The sequence below is a fragment of the Pseudoliparis swirei genome, chromosome 2 (assembly GCF_029220125.1).
Source record: "Pseudoliparis swirei isolate HS2019 ecotype Mariana Trench chromosome 2, NWPU_hadal_v1, whole genome shotgun sequence".
Taxonomy (NCBI): Eukaryota; Metazoa; Chordata; class Actinopteri; order Perciformes; family Liparidae; genus Pseudoliparis; species Pseudoliparis swirei.
In genome coordinates this window covers 2,018,406-2,038,143 of record NC_079389.1, presented here as the reverse complement: position 1 = coordinate 2,038,143, position 19,738 = coordinate 2,018,406, and the positions used below count along the sequence as shown (strand labels likewise).

The window sequence follows — 19,738 nt, the reverse complement described above, 5'->3', positions numbered from 1 at the left end:
TAACATATTTTACCCTTGAGGTCAACATGACCCCAGCTATTAAAATCTCCAGAAAATTATTAGAATTAATATTGTTTTCCAAGTTTAAGTGTGAGGTACTTTATGTTTGTTTGTTGACTCCCGAAAGAACACCGACATTAAACATTGAATCGGGTCAAATTGACCCGAAGGCGACAGGAGGGTTAAATATTGAATCGGGTCAAAATGACCCGAAGGCAACACAAGGGTTAAACATAATGAGACGTGGAAAAAATGAAAAAATGTAAAAAAGAAGCGTCCCTGCATCCAAATGATAAATAATAATTTTAATGTCAATGTGACGAATGAAGATTTTAACTTTTCGATACAGCCCTCGCAAATACATTTCATACCATTCTTCGTAGCTCCACCCACTGCAAGTTTGCCTCAAAACATTGTAGTTTTTTTAAATGAATTTTTTTAGTTTCTTTTAACTCGTCTTGTTCTGTGTTTGTTGTAACTACGCCTTTCATATGTAGCTGCATGTCTCGTCTAGGTCACCCTCAAAAAATAGATTTATATAATCTCAATGAGTTTCTCCTGGTTAAATAAATGTTTAATACAAAAACAAAGCAGTTAAATTCTGTTTTCACAGCAACACACAGCACTGAGGATGCTACACGCACCGCTAGCTCCAGCCTGGAGGAGCGAGACGCTCGGCTTTCATCACTGAGTCTGGAGCTCTGACGGCGGGACAGAGAGGAGGCAGGTGAGCGACAGGCGGTCATGTGACAACACAACAAAACGGCGGCTCAACACGCGGCTACTGACCCGGCTGGACACCACACTGTGATCATCGTCATGGCCGTTCCTCTGCGGACAAAGAACACGAGTGAGAAACACGGGGCGCCCGGTGTCTGTGCGGGGGGGGGGGGAGGGACGTGTGCGTTTTACATACGTCTTTGTCTTTGTGCTTATGTTTCTTCTTTTTCTTTGACTTCCTAAGTGAGTCCTTGGGGCGAGAGAAAGTGAAAGAGAGGGAGAGGGGTGAAGGGGCGCGCTGCCTCTGAGAATCTACATCTGCAGTTGATAGAAAGAATCCAGGCGACACACAACACACAACGCACTGAGCAGACAGCTCATGCAGAGGGGTGGTTTGTATTTTGGAGACTTCTGTTATCTGGACTCTCTTCAAAGCTCCCCGGTCTCCTTCGTCAGAATAAGTGAGTCGTTGCCGGTCCATTGGTTCTGTTTGTGACTTTAAACTAACGGTTTAAAACAGTCACAAACTAGCCGAGCGGGGCGGCGGGGGGGCAGAGCGTCCGCTGTCTTTGTGGCGTTGAAGAGAGCACAGAGGAGGATGTAATAACTCTAGAGGCTGACATGTGAGATAAAGTGGCGAAAATATTCAAAATATAGCGTATCCTTAAACTGATAGAGATGTTTGGGTTGTCAGGAACATATTTATCTGCTGCTGGTCCACAGCCGTGCATTGCTTCGTGCTGATACTCAGAGCACCGTCTCGCCACTCAAAATCCAAACTATTGCCTTCGAAGTTCTTGGAGTAAACAAAGCGATTCAGCTGGTACACTCCCAGAGCCAAACGGCCTGGATCTCGTCGGCCCGTGGGAATGATTGACATGAGGAGTGTTTTCCACATTACATGGAGCAGGAGAAATGTCCCGTCACATTCTGAGACACAACAGAGCCTTAAATAGTCGCACTGTGTTTCAGTCGGATGGCTCTACGGCACATAATGTTGCTTTGGTCAAAGTCCGACCCCACGACTCCACTGACGCAGTGTGTGTACACAACAGCACACACACAATGACTGGTGTACTGACCCAGTACTAAACATCCATGCATATCGACACATTGCAGACAATGGACAGAATACAACACTCAAATCCTTTTAATTCACCCCAAGCACACAACCATGCGCTGTATTATAAAGAGAGGCGTGTCCTCACGAGAATAAGGCCCATCGACCGCGCTGTGAGCTCTTCACATCAAACGGTGAGTCACACAACACGCCTTCAAGCCCTTACCCCGCCACCGTAAGCCCCGACCGCATCCAGATCAGACTGTGCAAGAGACACGTCGTCATCATCATCATCATCATCATCATCATCATCAAGTGCCAACCAAATAACAGTACCTTGTTGAGTTACCAAAGACAGACACAATCTGCATCTTGGTTATTGAAAAAGCAAAAAGTTGTTTTGATAATCCCAAAATGGAATAAAAAGGAGCTTTCAGGAATGTGTGTGTTTTTTAATGCGAGTGCCGTTTGAGTGAAACTGACCCTGACGCTGCCCCGGCTTCCCACTGACATCCGCTCATCGTCGTCTGAGAGCTGCGTGAGAGAGAGAGAGAGAGAGAGAGATGGATGGTTAGGGGCGAATGAGAGGACTCCACTGCAACGACACGCGGGTCAATTACAAAAAAGTTGTCTTCTGTTTGAATTAAGATGAGAGAGAAAAGAAGTAATTCACAAATTATTTTGAGGAAGACCAAAACGAAAGACAATAAAGAAAAATTCAAAGAAAACATGAAAAGTCACATCTCAAAATGACTGATTTACATCCTGGTACTTTACCAGACGGACAAATAAGTCGCCACACAACAAAAAAAGAAAAGCTAGGCAAGGAGCTTTTTCTCGAGGCGGCAGCATAAACATAAACACTTTCTCCTTATGGGGAAGAAAAACAAATAAACAAGAGTGGAATTACTAACGATATAGATAAACGCACCTGTACATATAAAATACAGAATAGGGATCCATTTCTTTTACTCGGCACAGTTTCTCGCTTAACAAAAATACTTTTTTATTCTAAATATCATAATGATGACCACATTTAGTCTCAATGCATTTCATTAAACACGTGGTGGAGGCTACAGAGGAAAGGCACGAGGAGATGGGAACAGAGGGAGGGCCACAAACCGTTTGGATCCGCGAAGAACGTGAGTATCTCTCACTGTCCTCCTGGATGAAGGGGGGGGGGGGGGGGTGGAGGTGAAGGGGGCAAAGGAGGAGAGAGAGAAGTCAAAGATCAACGAGACAGATGGATGAGGGAGGTAGCGGGACGTAATGCTCCCACTGAACCCAGAACAAATGACTCTGAGAACAGTAAGACATGTGATCAGAGATTCCCTCAGATGGTGATGTTCAACTGAACGAACACGTTGCATCACCTGCTTTTCGGCTCTTGCATTTGTAAAAATCAGCATGAAACAAAATCCAGATTACTTTTTCCAGACATGCACGTTCTTAAAAATAAATAAAACCGACAAACCCCATGCACAAACACGCCGTCACCTCAAACTGCGACACGCGGGACATGGATCGATTTAATAAACGACAAAAAAGAAACACTGCGATTAGTCAAATTATAAGCCACACACACACTATGAGTACCGTCGGTGCTGGTCTGGGACCAGTGACACTGCAGGGCGACAGTGGGTCTGCAGACGGTCCCCCTGCTCCTTCGAATAAGTGCATTAATGGCCGAGCTTTGATTCTTTATAATCTGTTATTTTCTAAAAAGGCTCAACGGGAATTATCTGGAGTTCAAGAGCAGACACCGTGCGAAAGCCTCTCGCGTGCAGTGTTTAGTGTGGTTAGCATTGTAGCACACACACACACACACACACACACACACACACACACACACACACACACACACACACACACACACACACACACACACACACACACACACACACACACACACACACACACACACACACACTGTACCATCCACTGGTCAATGTCGCCCCATTTGTGGTCCGCGCGGTCGTCTAATTTGGTATCCAAGCCATAATATTTCTAAGAAGGGGCGGGGACAAGAGCACAAGGAAACCCCGCCCCCAAAAACAGGAAACAGGAAACAAAGCACAGATTATTTTCTTGGGAACAACTTAAAGCTCTTCTGCATGCTTGAAAGTCAAATGATGTCCGAGGTGGAACGCAGCGGGAGGGGGCAGGCCTACCTTCTGCACCTGGAAGATCTACGTCGACCAGGGGAGGAGGAGGAAGGGTGGAGGACAGAACACGTGAAAACAAAGAGCAAATAAAAAGAAAACAAGACAAAAGATGAGACCACAGGTGAGATGAGAAGACAAACTTTAAAACTGAAGCCATGAAGCAGCAGACGGCAGAGAGGCGCTGAGGCGGAGCGCGACGCAGCCGATTGGCCGACCGGGCGGTTCCCCTCGCGGGTCGTCTGGGTTGGTACCAGGGGCAGAACGCTGGGTCAGCGCCACAATCTGTCACCATGACTACAGATACGAGTCTTTTCACAAACAACCGGCGTCATTTGTGTCCAAAAACATGAACCCAAACACCGTTGTCATTGTATTCCTTGAGGAGTATTGAGAAAGAACCCACATGCTGCCTCGTCTTGAATGTTGAGATACACATACTTAAGACCATCACTCAATCTATATGGCCCGAAAGAGTATTTTGTCATTAGAGGAAATCTATCGGTCTCTTTCTTAGTTAAATGAGAAGATCGATACCACTCTTTAGCTATCAGCCGGTTAGCTTAGTTTAGCATAACAAATTGGGACAGGGAGCGAGAGCTCGGCGAGCTCGGTGCAAAGTGTCAAGAATAAATATTTAAAAGCTCACCAAATCACCACATCTTAAGCGAGCCTCGAGCGCGACAGTGCTATCTGTTGTTTAGTCAGTGCGCCATGTGAACGGCTCTCACAGGGAATATGGCCGAAGAGGTTTTTAATGTCCTCATTGTCAATTGTCGTTTTGTGCTTCTCTTTTTTAAAGTATCGGTTCAGGCACCGGTACCGTTTTAAAAGTACCGGTTTAAAACCGGTATCGGGAAGAAGAAAAAAACGATACCCATCCCTAATAACGTGAACATCTGTCGTCCCAAATATCCAAATATCAGTCCGTTATGAAGCCGCTCGCGGAGCGTTTGCACACATTTAACGACTTCCTCCGCGGCCAAATTCGATGCCAGCGCCGCCACCGCATAACGACGTGGCGCGAGGACGCACGCGGGCGTGATCGGGGCCGCTTTGTCTCGTGTGTTACTCCAAACACGCAGTCCAGTGAACACATGACGTGTCAACCCAAACACGTTGAGCAGCCACACCGTGACCTCTCGTCTCCGCTGGCCTTTCGGACGAACGATAAGCCAGAGGCATCGAGGCGGGATGCCAGTTCACCGCCGAGTGAAACTTCAATAAATAACGGCGGTGGTAATAACAGATGCCACAGCCACTTTCAAACATTGCTGAATAAAAATAAATTAAAAAAGAGCACTGCCTCTTTGCACTCCTCCAAATACCACAAAGCCCCCCCCCCCCCTCACTGCTGCGCCTCATCAGTTCAGGGCTTTAATCCTCATGTACTACCACTGTGTCTCTTGTATCGTTGCCCAATACATGGATCGGCTGCTCTGTAATTCCGGCCCTCGGACTTCCCCTCAGCTGACCTGCATGTGCACGGCGTGGCGTCAGCACCGCGACCTCGCCGACCTCAAAGAACGCGCCGCGCCACGTCCAGTCACGACAGCAAAGTCCTCCTCGCTTTACAAGCCGGTGACCTCGAGGTCACGCTCACGTCTCGAGTATCTCACCGTGAATAGCGATACATTGCCGTGTCACGTGTGCAAGAATAATACGCTGCAGCAATTCCACACTATTTCTGCACAAAAATATACAGATTGTTACAAGTATGGCCAAAAAGACAAAAAGAAACAGAAACTAATGCAGTGTTTCCCCTACCATTCTATCAGGGTGGCGGCCCGCCCCGCTGAAATCTCCGCCCGCCACCCTGTAATTTTCTCTATAGCGCCAGATTACAGGCGAAGTAATATAAGGTCCCTTTTCTTAAAGACGTCTTTGTTCTTTTATTAAACGTGTCGCGTTAACACTTCTCGGCTCTCCGTCTCGCGCGCCGCAGAGCTCCGATGCCAGCGTGTGCGGTGAGCAGACAGGTGAGCACACTCCCACTAGCAGCACCCCCCCCCCGCTACCTGTCGACGCCGTGGGTCCCTTTCCTATCTCAGGGGAGGCATCGTGAAGGAGTGAAGCTTAGGGCACCAACATGGCACTAGTCCCCGCCCCCCTGAAGCTGTAAACCTCGGGGAAACACTGTAATGCATAGAAACCGTCTGTGCTCCAAGAGCTCTGACTGTCTCACATGCGCCTACAAAAGATGCCATCAGTAAAAACTAAACTAAATATGTTGTATTCCACTTTCGCGAAATGATGTGAAATGTGACGATTAAGATGTAGAGAAGCACAAAGTGGGAAATGACAATAAAGATCAATGCAGAGCGACGGCTGGCTGGAGGGTTCTCGTCTGATTCCTTATCTCTAATTACAAGTCTGGACACCCAATTAGCAAGTGAGCCGTGAGTTACGCGGCCGGTGGCGCGTTAGCTCAACTCACCGAGCTCCGCTTGGTGTTCGGAGCGGCCCTCAGCCCCCTCCCCGCCAGCCGCCGCCCGGCCGTCCTCAGGGTGCCAGGAAAGGTCGCATCCTCCGGCGGTCAGCAGGCGAGACCGCGGCCGGCCACCGAGGCCGGATTACAACGACGGACGACGCGCAGAGGGTTTGAGCTCGGGCCGACGGAGGCGACCGCGATGTGGCGAGCGTCTGCCGCTACACGGACCAATAATCCCACGTTAGTGACGGTCCTCAGCGTGCGAGTGGACGTCCCGAAGGAGGCCGCGAGAGCGACGGCCCATCGCTCGTGTCGGCAACAACAAAACAACAACCGCTCCACCGGGGCGAGCAAGACACCGCTAAGCTACTTTAGAACGCAGCTAAGGGGTTTAAAGGGACACACACACACACACACTCAGCTTAACAATGCTTATGACCGCACACACACACACAGAATAATTGAGTGCTGCTGGAATGCTGATTCTCCCAATCTACCCTTTCATCTCTCGTGATTGTATGCCCATGGGGAAGGATTTCTTTATTTTGTGATTTACATTATGTTGACAATGTGAGGACAATAAAGTTGCCACCAGGGTTCCGTGTAAATACAGTTAAAGAGGTCTTGACCCCCAAATCATCTAAACTGCCATCACGGGCTCCGTCTCGACAGGCGAGAGGCATTTGTTTGTGTGTATGGGATTACCCCACAGGGCTCCAGACTAACTTTTTTAACTAGGAGCACAGTGGCCCCTAACTTAAAATGTTAGGGGCGCAAGCAGAAAATTTAGGGGCGCACACAGGGTTTTCCTGGGTCAAAATTTTGCGCGCTGTGCGCGCACCAACTTTTCATGCAGTCGAGATATTGAGTGAGTGATCAGCAGCTGGCCGCTCTGCCGTGATGCGCGCACACATCCGCGCACACGGGTGAGCACACTCCTCACTAGCACCCCCTCCCCCCGTTAACAACTCTTCTCGGCTCGCCCAAATTTTCTCTATGCAGGAAAAACCCTGCGCACAGTATAAATCGACTTGCAAAGTTTTCCCATCATTTCTACTGTATTACTGATAAATAATTTGACAATATACAATCTTATGCCTTTTTGCCTTCATGAACTGCAAAACATTCACAACAGAGAACTCTTCAGAAGTTACTGTATTGAGTTTAAACATATTTTAAGAAAGAACATACCTTGAGCATGTGCATGTTGCACCGATGTGGCCAATCAAAACATTTGTTGGTTTCTAGAGATGCACCGATCAGGTTTTGGTGCCGATCACGATCACTGAAATCAGTATCTGCCGATCACCGATAATACCGATCACGGTGTCGATTGAAGCATTCTATTTTTTGTGTAGCATTATTGCTATGAGGACTATGAGGAAATACATATATAAAGCAACTCAAACATTAAAGAAATTACAGATTTCTTTAAACATTTAGGACTTTTACTTTGAAAAATGTCCTAATTGATACATTACAATTGTTTGATTGTTATTGTAGGGGATTTCAGATATGTATGGAACACATCTGCATCATTCATTTCCTGGAACTCTTGGGGAAATCTATATACAGGACTTTTCTTAACATACACAAGTCTGACAAATTTTTATAAACCCTTCCTTGGTCCAGTAAAAATGTTCTAATGTTAGCATATGTTAAGCTAAATCTCAGAAACGATCTCTAAAGATACAAAATCAGTTCATTGTTTACTTTTATATGTTCGTGTATGATTTGTCGACATCTTATTTTGAAAAACGGATGTTGTTTCACATGGTTCTTTACGCTAACTTTGCAAAACCGGATGTTGTCACTTAAATCCTTCCGCTAACTTTCTCAAAACCCTCGCGCGCTCCCGATCGAATGCGTTTACCGTGAGCATCAGGCTCTAGGGGCAGACATGTGAGAGTCGGCTGAGTTGACCCAGAGATTCAACTCGGGGGACGGGGACGCCGCTCGGTGCGTGAGGATCCCCTCTGACCTCTCACTCTGCGGCCAACGCCGGTCGCATTGTCTCCGTTGCGGTGCGCCTCTTTTCACACATTAGCCCCCCGCTCTCACACACAGGCCAGCCTTCTTCTTCTTCGGTTTTCGTCTCCTTTCTTCTTCTTCTGGAGTTAATGTCGGTTAGCAAACCAGTCATTCAGGCATTACCGCTAACTATAGTGGGCTGAAGTGTAGAACAAGTTTGTCAGCAACAAAAATATTTAATAACAAAAACAAAAAAAATCTGCTAATTTACTGGTCGCGCATGCGCGAGTTGATGAAAAATTTACTCGCACTGTGTCTAATTTTAGGCGCAAAATGCGACCATTTGGTCGCAGTCTGGAGCCCTGCCCCAGGCTGAGACACACAGAAGGGTGCTAACCACCGGTGCTCTTTGCACTAAGCTTCTGGTGAAGGAAGCCTCCACCGTTACATGCATGTGATACCTCTGGTCTCACAGCAGGGCCTTCAGAATAAGGGCCAGTCCTCCCCCGGTCCCACGGTGGCTACAGGCATCTCTTCAGAGTGACCAATGAGAGACGGGGCTTCGCGAAAACAAACTGTAACCAAATGTAAATAACTACCGGGGTCGGTTCAAACATCGCAAATGTGCTTTCGGGGTTTCATCTGCACAACCTCTTCGTCATTTCAAGAACAGAGCGAATCGAACGTGTGACTTGACTAGCTTCCATAAAAAGCCACGGAAGTTTATTTTTTATTTGGCATGAGATAACCGGTAAAGAGAGCGAGAGAGAGAGAGAGATAGGGAGTCTCTATGAGGACTTCCATCTCGTTACTTTGGAAAGTTTCCTCGTCGACTGCCACTTGTCTAATGTTTCCTAAACTAATGGCGCCTCATGACCGACTCAACTGTGTTGCTGTATAGTTGGAAACTTTGCTTTAAAAACACAAATCCACTTTAATCAGGAGAGAGTTCGAGACGAGCTGCACGAGTGACACCTCATCCAGGTGATTTGCATCATTTGGAGAAATACTCCATGTTCAGACGGCCTCCAGGAATAAATCTGTCGAGGGTCAATTTGTTTTTTTTGCAATTTCCCTTTCTGCCGTGTAGCAGATATTCTGATGAAGGCGACAACATTTGAGTAAAGAAGGCATTTTGATCAGTTCCTCCTGAATCAATACATCATACATAATGCGTCTCATTCCATTTGAAAGCTTATTGTCTTCACTCCCTGTGAACAACAACAAGTGAATCCCCGGTGGTTCTCCTGAGTACTGCAGTCACTCACAGCAGTCCGTTTACACCTCTGACCTTTAACCCCCACCTGGGATTAAAGAGCCCCAGATTAAGAGCGTATAAAGCACCGCGGACGGGAACCTGCCAACAACAGAGTACCAACAAGGCTGCCACGTCCCTTTGTTATTCTCGGTCATGGATTATGAAGCTACGCGGCAGACGGCAGCACCTGGTGTGACCGACGTGACCGGCCTGACCGTACGGCGACCTCCCCCCTCGGCCGTTGAGCCGTCTGGGTTTAGGCCGAACACAAGTGTTACAGGAAGTGACACGTGGGTAAAACTCTTCAAACCGGGGTCGGCCTTTGCAGTGACAGAGTGTGTGTATGTGTGTGTGTGTGTGTGTGGACTTGTACCTCTTTCTGCTGTCGCTCCAGCTCCTTCATGCGGATCTCTCGGGCCTCCGCCCTGGCCGCCCTCTTGGCTGCCAGCCTGGCCTCGGCCTGAGCGGCAGACGGGAGAAAGAAAAAAGTAAATAGAGACAAAAAAAAAGTGAGACAGCTGTGGCACACACACTTACATCTACACACACACACACACATCTACAGGAGCTGAACACACACAGCTGTTATAATGGACACAAACGTTGTGCGGTTTATAGTCGGTGAGGGAACGGGCCATACGTTTCAGTGACGGCCCGTCCAATTCTGAGAAGGAAACGGACCCGTAAACCAAAAGTATAGAGTTCAACAGTTAAATACAGAAGTAGTGCTTATAAACCGGCTGAATCAGGGAAAGCTAAAATCAGAAATTGGATTATCAGAGACTTTACACTGCAGTGTGTGGCAGTAGACCGGTCCATAAACACAGAATATCAAGTGTCCTCTAAACGGTGGACAGATGTAGAGGACTGTATTTAGAGGTGCACACAGCATGTGGGAACCCAGAGACCCACGTGGACGTGGAAGACGTCACGGTGACTTGGCGTGTCCGCTAAGAATACTTTAAAACGTCTTTATTCCAAGTCATTCCCTCAGCGTCCCTCAGGAGCAGGGCCTCCTCCTTAAAAGGGCCCGTGTGAGAGCGCGGACGCACCACACGGGCCATGTGTGCGTACGCGCTTCCTTCCTCCAGCTCTGTGGCCGACGCCACGCGGTAGCAGGCAGTTTGCCTCTGGGCGGGGTCGCTAATGCACCCCATCACCAAACCCCCACCCACCCACCAACATGACGTCACGAGCAAGTAACAGGAAACAAAGAAAAGAGTCACTTCCAAATACTATCCCTTTCTCACTGGACTCATGTCAGGCAACACACACACACACACAGGAAGTGGACATAGAAAGTGGATGTAGGAAGTGGACATAGGAAGTGGACATAGGAAGTGGACGTATGAAATGGACATAGGAAGTGAACATGGACGTAGGAAGTGGACGTATGAAGTGGACGTATGAAGTGGACGTATGAAATGGACATAGGAAGTGGATGTGGACGTAGGAAGTGGACGTATGAAGTGGACGTATGAAATGGACATAGGAAGTGGACATGGACGTAGGAAGTGGACGTATGAAGTGGACGTATGAAATGGACATAGGAAGTGGACGGAAGTGGGATACTTAGGAAGTGGATGTAGTAAGTGGACATAGGAAGTGGACATAGACATAGGAAGTGGACATGGACGTATGAAGTGGACGTATGAAATGGACATAGGAAGTGGACGTGGATGTAGGAAGTGGACATATGAAATGGACAGACATAGGAAGTGGACATGGACGTATGAAATGGACATAGGAAGTGGATGTGGACGTATGAAGTGGACGTATGAAATGGACATAGGAAGTGGACGTATGAAATGGACATAGGAAGTGGACATAGACATAGGAAGTGGACATGGACGTATGAAGTGGACGTATGAAATGGACATAGGAAGTGGACGTGGATGTAGGAAGTGGATGTAGGAAGTGGACATATGAAATGGACAGACATAGGAAGTGGACATGGACGTATGAAGTGGACGTATGAAATGGACATAGGAAGTGGACATAGGAAGTGGACGTATGAAGTGGACGTATGAAATGGACATAGGAAGTGGACATATGAAGTGGACATAGGAAGTGGACGTGGACGTAGGAAGTGGACGTGGGAAGTGGACATAGGAAGTGGACGTATGAAATGGACATAGGAAGTGGACATAGACATAGGAAGTGGACATGGACGTATGAAGTGGACGTATGAAATGGACATAGGAAGTGGACGTGGATGTAGGAAGTGGACGTAGGAAGTGGACATATGAAATGGACAGACATAGGAAGTGGACATGGACGTATGAAGTGGACGTATGAAATGGACATAGGAAGTGGACATAGGAAGTGGACGTGGACGTATGAAGTGGACGTGGAAAGTGGAGAAGTGGAGAAGTGGACATAGGAAGTGGACGTGGACGTAGGAAGTGGACGTATGAAGTGGACGTATGAAATGGACATATGAAGTGGACATAGGAAGTGGACATAGGAAGTGGACGTATGAAATGGACATAGGAAGTGGACATAGGAAGTGGACGTGGACGTATGAAGTGGACGTATGAAATGGACATAGGAAGTGGACGTATGAAGTGGACGTGGATGTAGGAAGTGGACGTGGATGTAGTAAGTGGACATAGGAAGTGGACGTATGAAATGGACATAGGAAGTGGACATAGACATAGGAAGTGGACATGGACGTATGAAGTGGACGTATGAAATGGACATAGGAAGTGGATGTAGGAAGTGGACATATGAAGTGGACAGACATAGGAAGTGGACATGGACGTATGAAGTGGACGTATGAAATGGAGATAGGAAGTGGACGTGGACATAGGAAGTGGACGTAGGAAGTGGACATATGAAATGGACGTATGAAATGGACATAGGAAGTGGACATAGACATAGGAAGTGGACATGGACGTATGAAGTGGACATAGGAAGTGGACATAGGAAGTGGATGTGGATGTAGGAAGTGGACGTATGAAGTGGATGTAGGAAGTGGACGTGGGAAGTGGACGTATGAAGTGGACATATGAAATGGACATAGGAAGTGGACATAGTAAGTGGACATAGGAAGTGGACGTATGAAGTGGACGTATGAAATGGACATAGGAAGTGGACATAGACATAGGAAGTGGACATGGACGTATGAAATGGACATAGGAAGTGGACGTAGGAAGTGGATGTAGGAAGTGGACATATGAAATGGACAGACATAGGAAGTGGACATAGACATAGGAAGTGGATGTGGACGTATGAAGTGGACGTATGAAATGGACATAGGAAGTGGACGTATGAAGTGGACGTGGATGTAGGAAGTGGATGGAGGAAGTGGACGTGGATGTAGTAAGTGGACATAGGAAGTGGACGTATGAAATGGACATAGGAAGTGGACATAGACATAGGAAGTGGACATGGACGTATGAAATGGACATAGGAAGTGGACATATGAAATGGACAGACATAGGAAGTGGACATGGACGTATGAAGTGGACGTATGAAATGGACATAGGAAGTGGACGTGGACGTAGGAAGTGGACGTATGAAATGGACATAGGAAGTGGACATATGAAGTGGACATATGAAATGGACATAGGAAGTGGACGTGGATGTAGGAAGTGGACGTAGGAAGTGGACGTGGGAAGTAAACGTAGGAAGTGGACGTATGAAGTGGATGTAGGAAGTGGACGTGGGAAGTGGACATAGGAAGTGGACGTATGAAGTGGACATATGAAATGGACATAGGAAGTGGACATATGAAGTGGACATATGAAATGGACATAGGAAGTGGACATAGGAAGTGGATGTGGATGTAGGAAGTGGATGGAGGAAGTGGACCTAGGAAGTGGACGTGGATGTAGGAAGTGGACGTGGGAAGTAAACATAGGAAGTGGATGTGGGAAGACGATGTAGGAAATGGACGTAGGACTTTCCCTACGTATGAAGTGGACGTATGAAATGGACATAGGAAGTGGACGTGGACGTAGGAAGTGGACGTATGAAATGGACATAGGAAGTGGACATATGAAATGGACATAGGAAGTGGACGTGGATGTAGGAAGTGGACGTAGGAAGTGGACGTGGGAAGTAAATGTAGGAAGTGGACGTATGAAGTGGATGTAGGAAGTGGACGTGGGAAGTGGACGTAGGAAGTGGACATATGAAGTGGACATATGAAATGGACATAGGAAGTGGACATATGAAGTGGACATAGGAAGTGGACGTAGGAAGTGGATGGAGGAAGTGGACCTAGGAAGTGGACGTAGGAAGTGGATGTGGGAAGTAAACGTAGGAAGTGGACGTGGGAAGTAAACATAGGAAGTGGATGTGGGAAGACGACGTAAGAAGACGACGTAGGAAATGGACGTAGGACTTTCCCTACGTGCGTTACTGCTGACGCAGGGAGTCGCTACACAGATCTGGCAACGTGTTGTAATATTGTTCGCAGCGTACAACTTATCACATGATGGCTTGACCGTCAGTCGCTGCTTTGCCACGTCCACTTCCTGTGTGCTTCACGATATTGTGCAACGCTTGCTCTCCATAAATGGGTGTACACTCTAGTACTTTGTTGCGAGACATTACAATGAAAACATCAAAAATATGATGCACAATTGTTTTTACTCCATGATTTGCCCTTTCCTCGTGCGATGGGGTCATTTCAAATAATCTACTTGTTTTAGTCAAAACAGCTTTAATGACAAAATAAAATGTTTGATGGATGAATAAATGAATAATATTTTCCGATTTCATACATTCCATCTTTAATCCTGAATGTTTCTGAACGCAGAGGTGCCGTCCTCTTTGTGTACCTTGTTTTGTTTACGTCTCCATGCAATGTCAGATTGCAATGAATTGTGGGTAATTCCCTTGGACAGAGTCTGCCTCCGATGCCGACTCACAGAAAGGGTTCACAAAGGGCCCTCAAACACTCGAGGCGTTGCCTGTGGGACAGAACTAAACCCTCACGGACTTCCAGGTGTAACAGTTTAGCTCCACACCTTCCTTTTTTTATTAGTTGTTCTCATCCTGTCTTACTAACTATCATGTCATTCCAGATCCTGCTTCCCATCTCGTCAGTCCAACTCCCTTCACCTGCCTCTGGTCACTCCCTCGTTAGTCCCTCATTACCTTCACCTGGTCTTCATGCCCGTCTCACCTGTTGCCCATTCCCTCATTAGTCCCTGTCTCCTCAGGTTCCCTCACTTGTCCTCTGCCAGATTGTCTTGTGTTTTCCGATCAAGCCCTCGAGCGTTCCACAGTGTGTTTGATTATTCTGTCTGTTCCGTTCCTGACGATGCTCTCAGTTAAGGATCTTTATTTGCATTATCTGTCTCCTGAGTCGTGCATTTGGGTCCACCCTAATCCCACCGTGACACCCGGGGAGCTGGACTCAAAGTCTGTGAGTCCGTGAGGGTGGAGACTGACGGCGTTTCTCAATTCAAAGTACACAAGTACAGACTTGTGTTCTTTTGGAGTCTGGTCTTGGGAGTCCAGACTCCGGAGGACGGTCTTTCTGCGATTGGAACAGCAGCTGACTTGATGACGTCACCACATCAGCTGTTCTTGCTCCTGGGTTTACTCTAATTATTCACTGTAAATAATTTTTGACAGTCAAATAAACAAAACATCCTAAAATTACATTCCGTGACTCAACAACAGTAGTATTTATAAAAAGTCAACTGTCAGTTGTTTATTTTCTCCTCCGCTATTGTTTCCGGTTGCTGGTGAAATGCATTCTGGGATATATGCTGGCCAGAGTACGCACAAGTCTCCTCTGATGCATCCTCCGGAAAGTGGGAGGATCAAGTCACATCCGGGCATTTTGACCGTGCTTTGCGAGAAGCGAACTTTGAATTGGAACATGTACTTGGGCTGAGACTGATGACGTTTCACGAGTCACGAGGACACAAGTAGAGGAAAGTACGCATATTGAGAAACACCGTGAGATTGGGCCAATAACTGATCAGGATCCATCCGAGCGATGAGGGAGGTACTCCACTAATAGCCCTTACCGATCGCTCCCGCCCCTCCCTGACCGTACATGGCAATGATTGTCCTTGGGATTCTTAACATGTACCTGTGCTGACGCATCTCCACTGAACCTCTCCCTGAGAACACATGTTGTCCTCCCACGACCTTTGTGGTTGTCAACGCTGCGGTGGCAAAGCAGTGACATGACGTCTCACTCTTTGCCCTCCAGCAGCGTGACTACAGCTCTTAAAAACCTCCGCCGACATGGTCAGTTTGCCTTTAGGGGTCAAGACCTTTCACACTTTGGTTTCAATAGCTTGTACAAGACCATCCATTGACTTCATTTCAATGAAAGGAAAGAGTCTGGGGTGAGTAATTGGGAAACATGTCAGCGGCAGTTGAAGTTTAGGTGCCACAGTACCACCACGTACAATACACCACAATACAATAAGGGCGAGGACATGCAGACAATCATATCGTACCCAGGGAGACTTTCCTGTGAATGAAATGTGCTCGACAGTCTCCATCCGGCTGCAGTAAACCCCACCCGACAGCAGCCGGCGCATATCAAAGCCCATTACTCATTTAGTTTATCTAATTCTGCCCTCACCTCTCCGGTGATCGTCTGCTGTACAACTTACAATCAATGTCCAGGGGAATATTCAGAGGACACTGCATGCATTTTACCCAAACCCGCTGTAGTAATGTAGGCCGCAGGACGATCCTGGACCGGCTTGAGTTGTATCAACTATCTTTATTTACTCCTAACTCTCTGAATTAAGAGACAACCGACTATTGAATACGTTTCAATTTACAATGGACGCTGCGTCTGATGATCGGCCTTCATTGAAACCACCAACCAAAGATGTTTAGAACCACTATTGGCTGATGGTCAGAGCACCCAGTGACCTGTGAAACAGAACATGAAATAAGAAGGGAGATGTTTACACCACAAAAACAAAACAAAATGGGAAAATACAGGGCTGCAACGCTCATTGAGTGGATGGAAAGTCAAGGTGAAAAGGAAACGCCTTCAAAATAAACCAGTTGTACCGGCTAAAGGCTGTTGGACCGTCAGCAGCAATAGGAAACAAAATGGACACCCCAATACCAACACGTATATCATGTTATTTCAATATATTATACAGTCTATAAAACGGAAGCCAAGCACATAACAGGACATCAGTCATGGGCCTTTATGCATGACTCAGGGCTCCAGACTGTGACCAAATGGTCGCATTTTGCGCCTAAAATTAGACACAGTGCGAGTACATTTTTCATCAACTTGCGAATGCGCAACCAGTAAATTAGCAGATTTTGTTGTTGTTGTTATTAAATATTTTTGTTGCTGACAAACTTGTTCTACACTTCAGCCCACTATAGTTAGCGGTAATGCCTGAATGACTGGTTTGCTAACCGACATTAACTCCAGAAGAAGAAGAAAGGAGACGAAAACAGAAGAAGAAGAAGGCTGGCCTGTGTGTGAGGAGGGGGGGGGAATGATTGACAGCGGGAAGGGGGGGATGACCACGGTTATAGGCTAATGTGTGAAAAGAGGCGGGTCTTGGGGGTTATCGCGAATCCAAAGATTTTACATAGCGGTGTCTCCTGTAAACAATGGACAATGGCGAAGCGGACTATCAGTTCGTACTTTCTTCCTAAACCTAATGATATAGAGAAGACAAATCCTGAGAATGAGTCCGACTCAGATTGTGAGGAAACGGTCGTGGCGAAAAAAGGCAGGAAATTCAGCTTTCGCGATGAGTGGCTGCGCGAGTTCACCTGGCTGAGGTATTTCAGGGAGACCAATTCAATGAACTGTACATTCTGCTGTCGATTCCCACAACATGCGGGGAACACGAAATTTGCTGATAAGACTGGCACTACACAATTAAAACACGACACACTGATGGGGACACATACGTCAACAAAAGAGTGTGAAATCATATATGCCAGGATCCTGCAACAAGGGAAACCAACAAATGTTTTGATTGGCCACATCGAAGTGCAACATGCACATGCTCAAGGTATGTTTTCTCTCAAATTATGTTTAAACTCAAGACAGTAACTTCTGAAGAGTTCTCTGTTGTGAATGTTTTGCAGTTCATGAAGGCAAACAGGCACCATAATGATTAAGCTGTTAGGCTGGTGGTAGGACTAACACATAAATAATTGTGCTCAATATGTGATTTCATTTGAAGGTGTATATGATGCCACTAAAGAGGCCTTCAAGAAACTAGGGACAGAAACAGGGTGGTTAGACAAGACCGTTGCCATGTTAACGCAGGGGGTCACCATCAAAGGAGAAGTCTCTGGTCTGGGAGCAGATGGACTCAATGGAAAGCACACCTCAGCTGCAACGAGCAGTAAAAGCAACAGTAGAGTGCACTGTGCTGCACCTGAAGCAGAGGTTCAGCAGTCTACTTGGCAAGTGAAAACACAGTACAATTTGTATATAATTATGACATCTATTTTTCTTTTCATTTAATCTCTCTTTCTCTTTGTTTTTTTTGATAGATGAAGGGTCCTCATTAGCAACAACGAGGGCAGTGAGGTCATTCAAAATATGAAATCACGATTCCTGGCCTGAACAAAGACATCTCCTGACAGATTATGGTGCAGAGGAGCTGGACTTCCTGCTGGACCACTTCTCCCCCATCCTAACAAGGTTAGTAGCTCTTATCAATGATTATGACAACATATAAACATTATAACACAGAACAGCATTTCAAACATTTACCTTGATCCTACAGAAACTTAGTTTGATAATTTTTTCCTTTCACTATTTTTAGAAATGGCTGTGATACCAAGCTGGCAAGAGAGGAGTATCAGTCGATGAACATTTTCATTGTTACAAACTACATGGACAAGTCATATCATGCCCTGTGGGGGATGATGTTGACCAAAATGCCGTTCTGCTCCGACTACAAAGTAAATATGATATTCTCATTTATTTAATTGGCATATGACTTTTTGATTGACTGAAACCTAAACTATTATTCTATTCTTTGTAGAACATCCTACATCTTGTACACATGATGCTTGCACTCCCAGTGTCTTCTGCTGTGTGCGAGAGAGGATTCTCTTCCCAGAAGAGGATTAAGTCAGATGTCAGGGGGTCTCTTCATGTGGACACTGTTGAGGACTAAATCAGAATTAGTATGGAGGGACCGAACATCGATGATTTTGATGCCAAAGAGGCTGTTGACATGTGGCTCAATCAGGCTCAACGTACAAGGAGGCCTAATTACAAGGGCTGGCCAACACAGGCACCTTATCCCCCACCAAGGGGTGATCTTTTGTAGGAAGTGTTAATGCACAAGTTATGTCTACAACTTGTTCTGTTGTTGTCAGTAGAGCATAAATATTCATTTTGTATTTTTAAGCTGTATAACTGGTGTATGTTATTAAAACTATTGAACAAGTTTATAAGATTGTATATTGTCAAATTATTTATCAGTAATACAGTAAAAATGATGGGAAAACTTTGCAAGTCGATTTATAGTGTGCGCCCCTACATTTTCTGCTTGCGCCCCTACAATTTTAAGTTAGGGGCCACTGTGCTCCTAGTAAAAAAAGTTAGTCTGGAGCCCTGTGACTGCATGCCAGAAACAGAAATCTACAAGTGCAGCATGACTGGTGCTGAAGGAAATATGAAGCCAGTAAAGAGAAACGGAAAAGGGAGCATTCGGACTTTTCTTCTGCCTATAAATCATGTGCAAAGTTGTGTTCTTGTCATTTAATAATCTCCCCGTGCTGCTAGCTTCAGCGTATCTGAGTGGAGCCGCACAGCGAAACCCTCCAAGAAGAGGTGGAAAGATGTCATCATTTATACTCTACGGTGGACCTTTTTTTATTGGGTGCACGCATGGAGAAAAAAAAATGTTTCCAGTACTCTGGAGCTGCGGACCAGTGCGATTAAACCAGATAAAACACAAAAAATGTTTGCCGCGCGCACGGTCTGTATTGCCATGTTACCGTAATTAGCAGACATCTAGGTTTTTTCCCCCCCCCCATAAATAATGGAGGCAATGCTTGAAATCATTTTGCTAAAATAGATAGGCTAATAGATTGACAATTAGAGATGCACCGATCAGGTTTTTTGGTGCCGATCACCGATCACTGAAATCAGTATCTGCCGATCTGATAATACCGATCACCGATCACGGTGTCGATTGAAGCAT

The 19,738-nt window shown here is 46.3% G+C and overlaps 1 protein-coding gene and 1 long non-coding RNA gene across 22 annotated transcripts in view; one reads left to right on the top strand and one right to left on the bottom strand.

Annotated features, from left to right (window-relative positions):
* Positions 1-19,738, bottom strand: part of lrrfip1a (leucine rich repeat (in FLII) interacting protein 1a) — a 67,367-nt gene that overhangs the window by 21,296 nt on the left and 26,333 nt on the right. For 6 of the 21 annotated variants that reach the window (XM_056423073.1, XM_056423058.1, XM_056423025.1 and 3 more), the window contains exons 2-10: positions 9,976-10,062; positions 3,952-3,969; positions 3,716-3,787; positions 2,903-2,944; positions 2,264-2,314; positions 2,007-2,042; positions 917-970; positions 790-831; positions 645-701 (exon numbers count right to left, since the gene is read on the bottom strand). In XM_056423073.1, coding sequence (XP_056279048.1) covers positions 645-701; positions 790-831; positions 917-970; positions 2,007-2,042; positions 2,264-2,314; positions 2,903-2,944; positions 3,716-3,787; positions 3,952-3,969; positions 9,976-10,062 — 459 coding nt within the window. Of the gene's footprint in view, positions 1-644; positions 702-789; positions 832-916; positions 971-2,006; positions 2,043-2,263; positions 2,315-2,902; positions 2,945-3,715; positions 3,788-3,951; positions 6,349-6,379; positions 6,755-9,975; positions 10,063-19,738 lie in introns of those variants that run through there. The other 15 variants (XM_056423066.1, XM_056423118.1, XM_056423143.1 and 12 more) reach the window with 11 other exon arrangements.
* On the top strand, positions 18,088-19,080 carry LOC130199565 (uncharacterized). Its single transcript, XR_008832853.1, has 3 exons — positions 18,088-18,222; positions 18,347-18,485; positions 18,569-19,080. It is a non-coding gene; the product is annotated as an uncharacterized LOC130199565 (long non-coding RNA).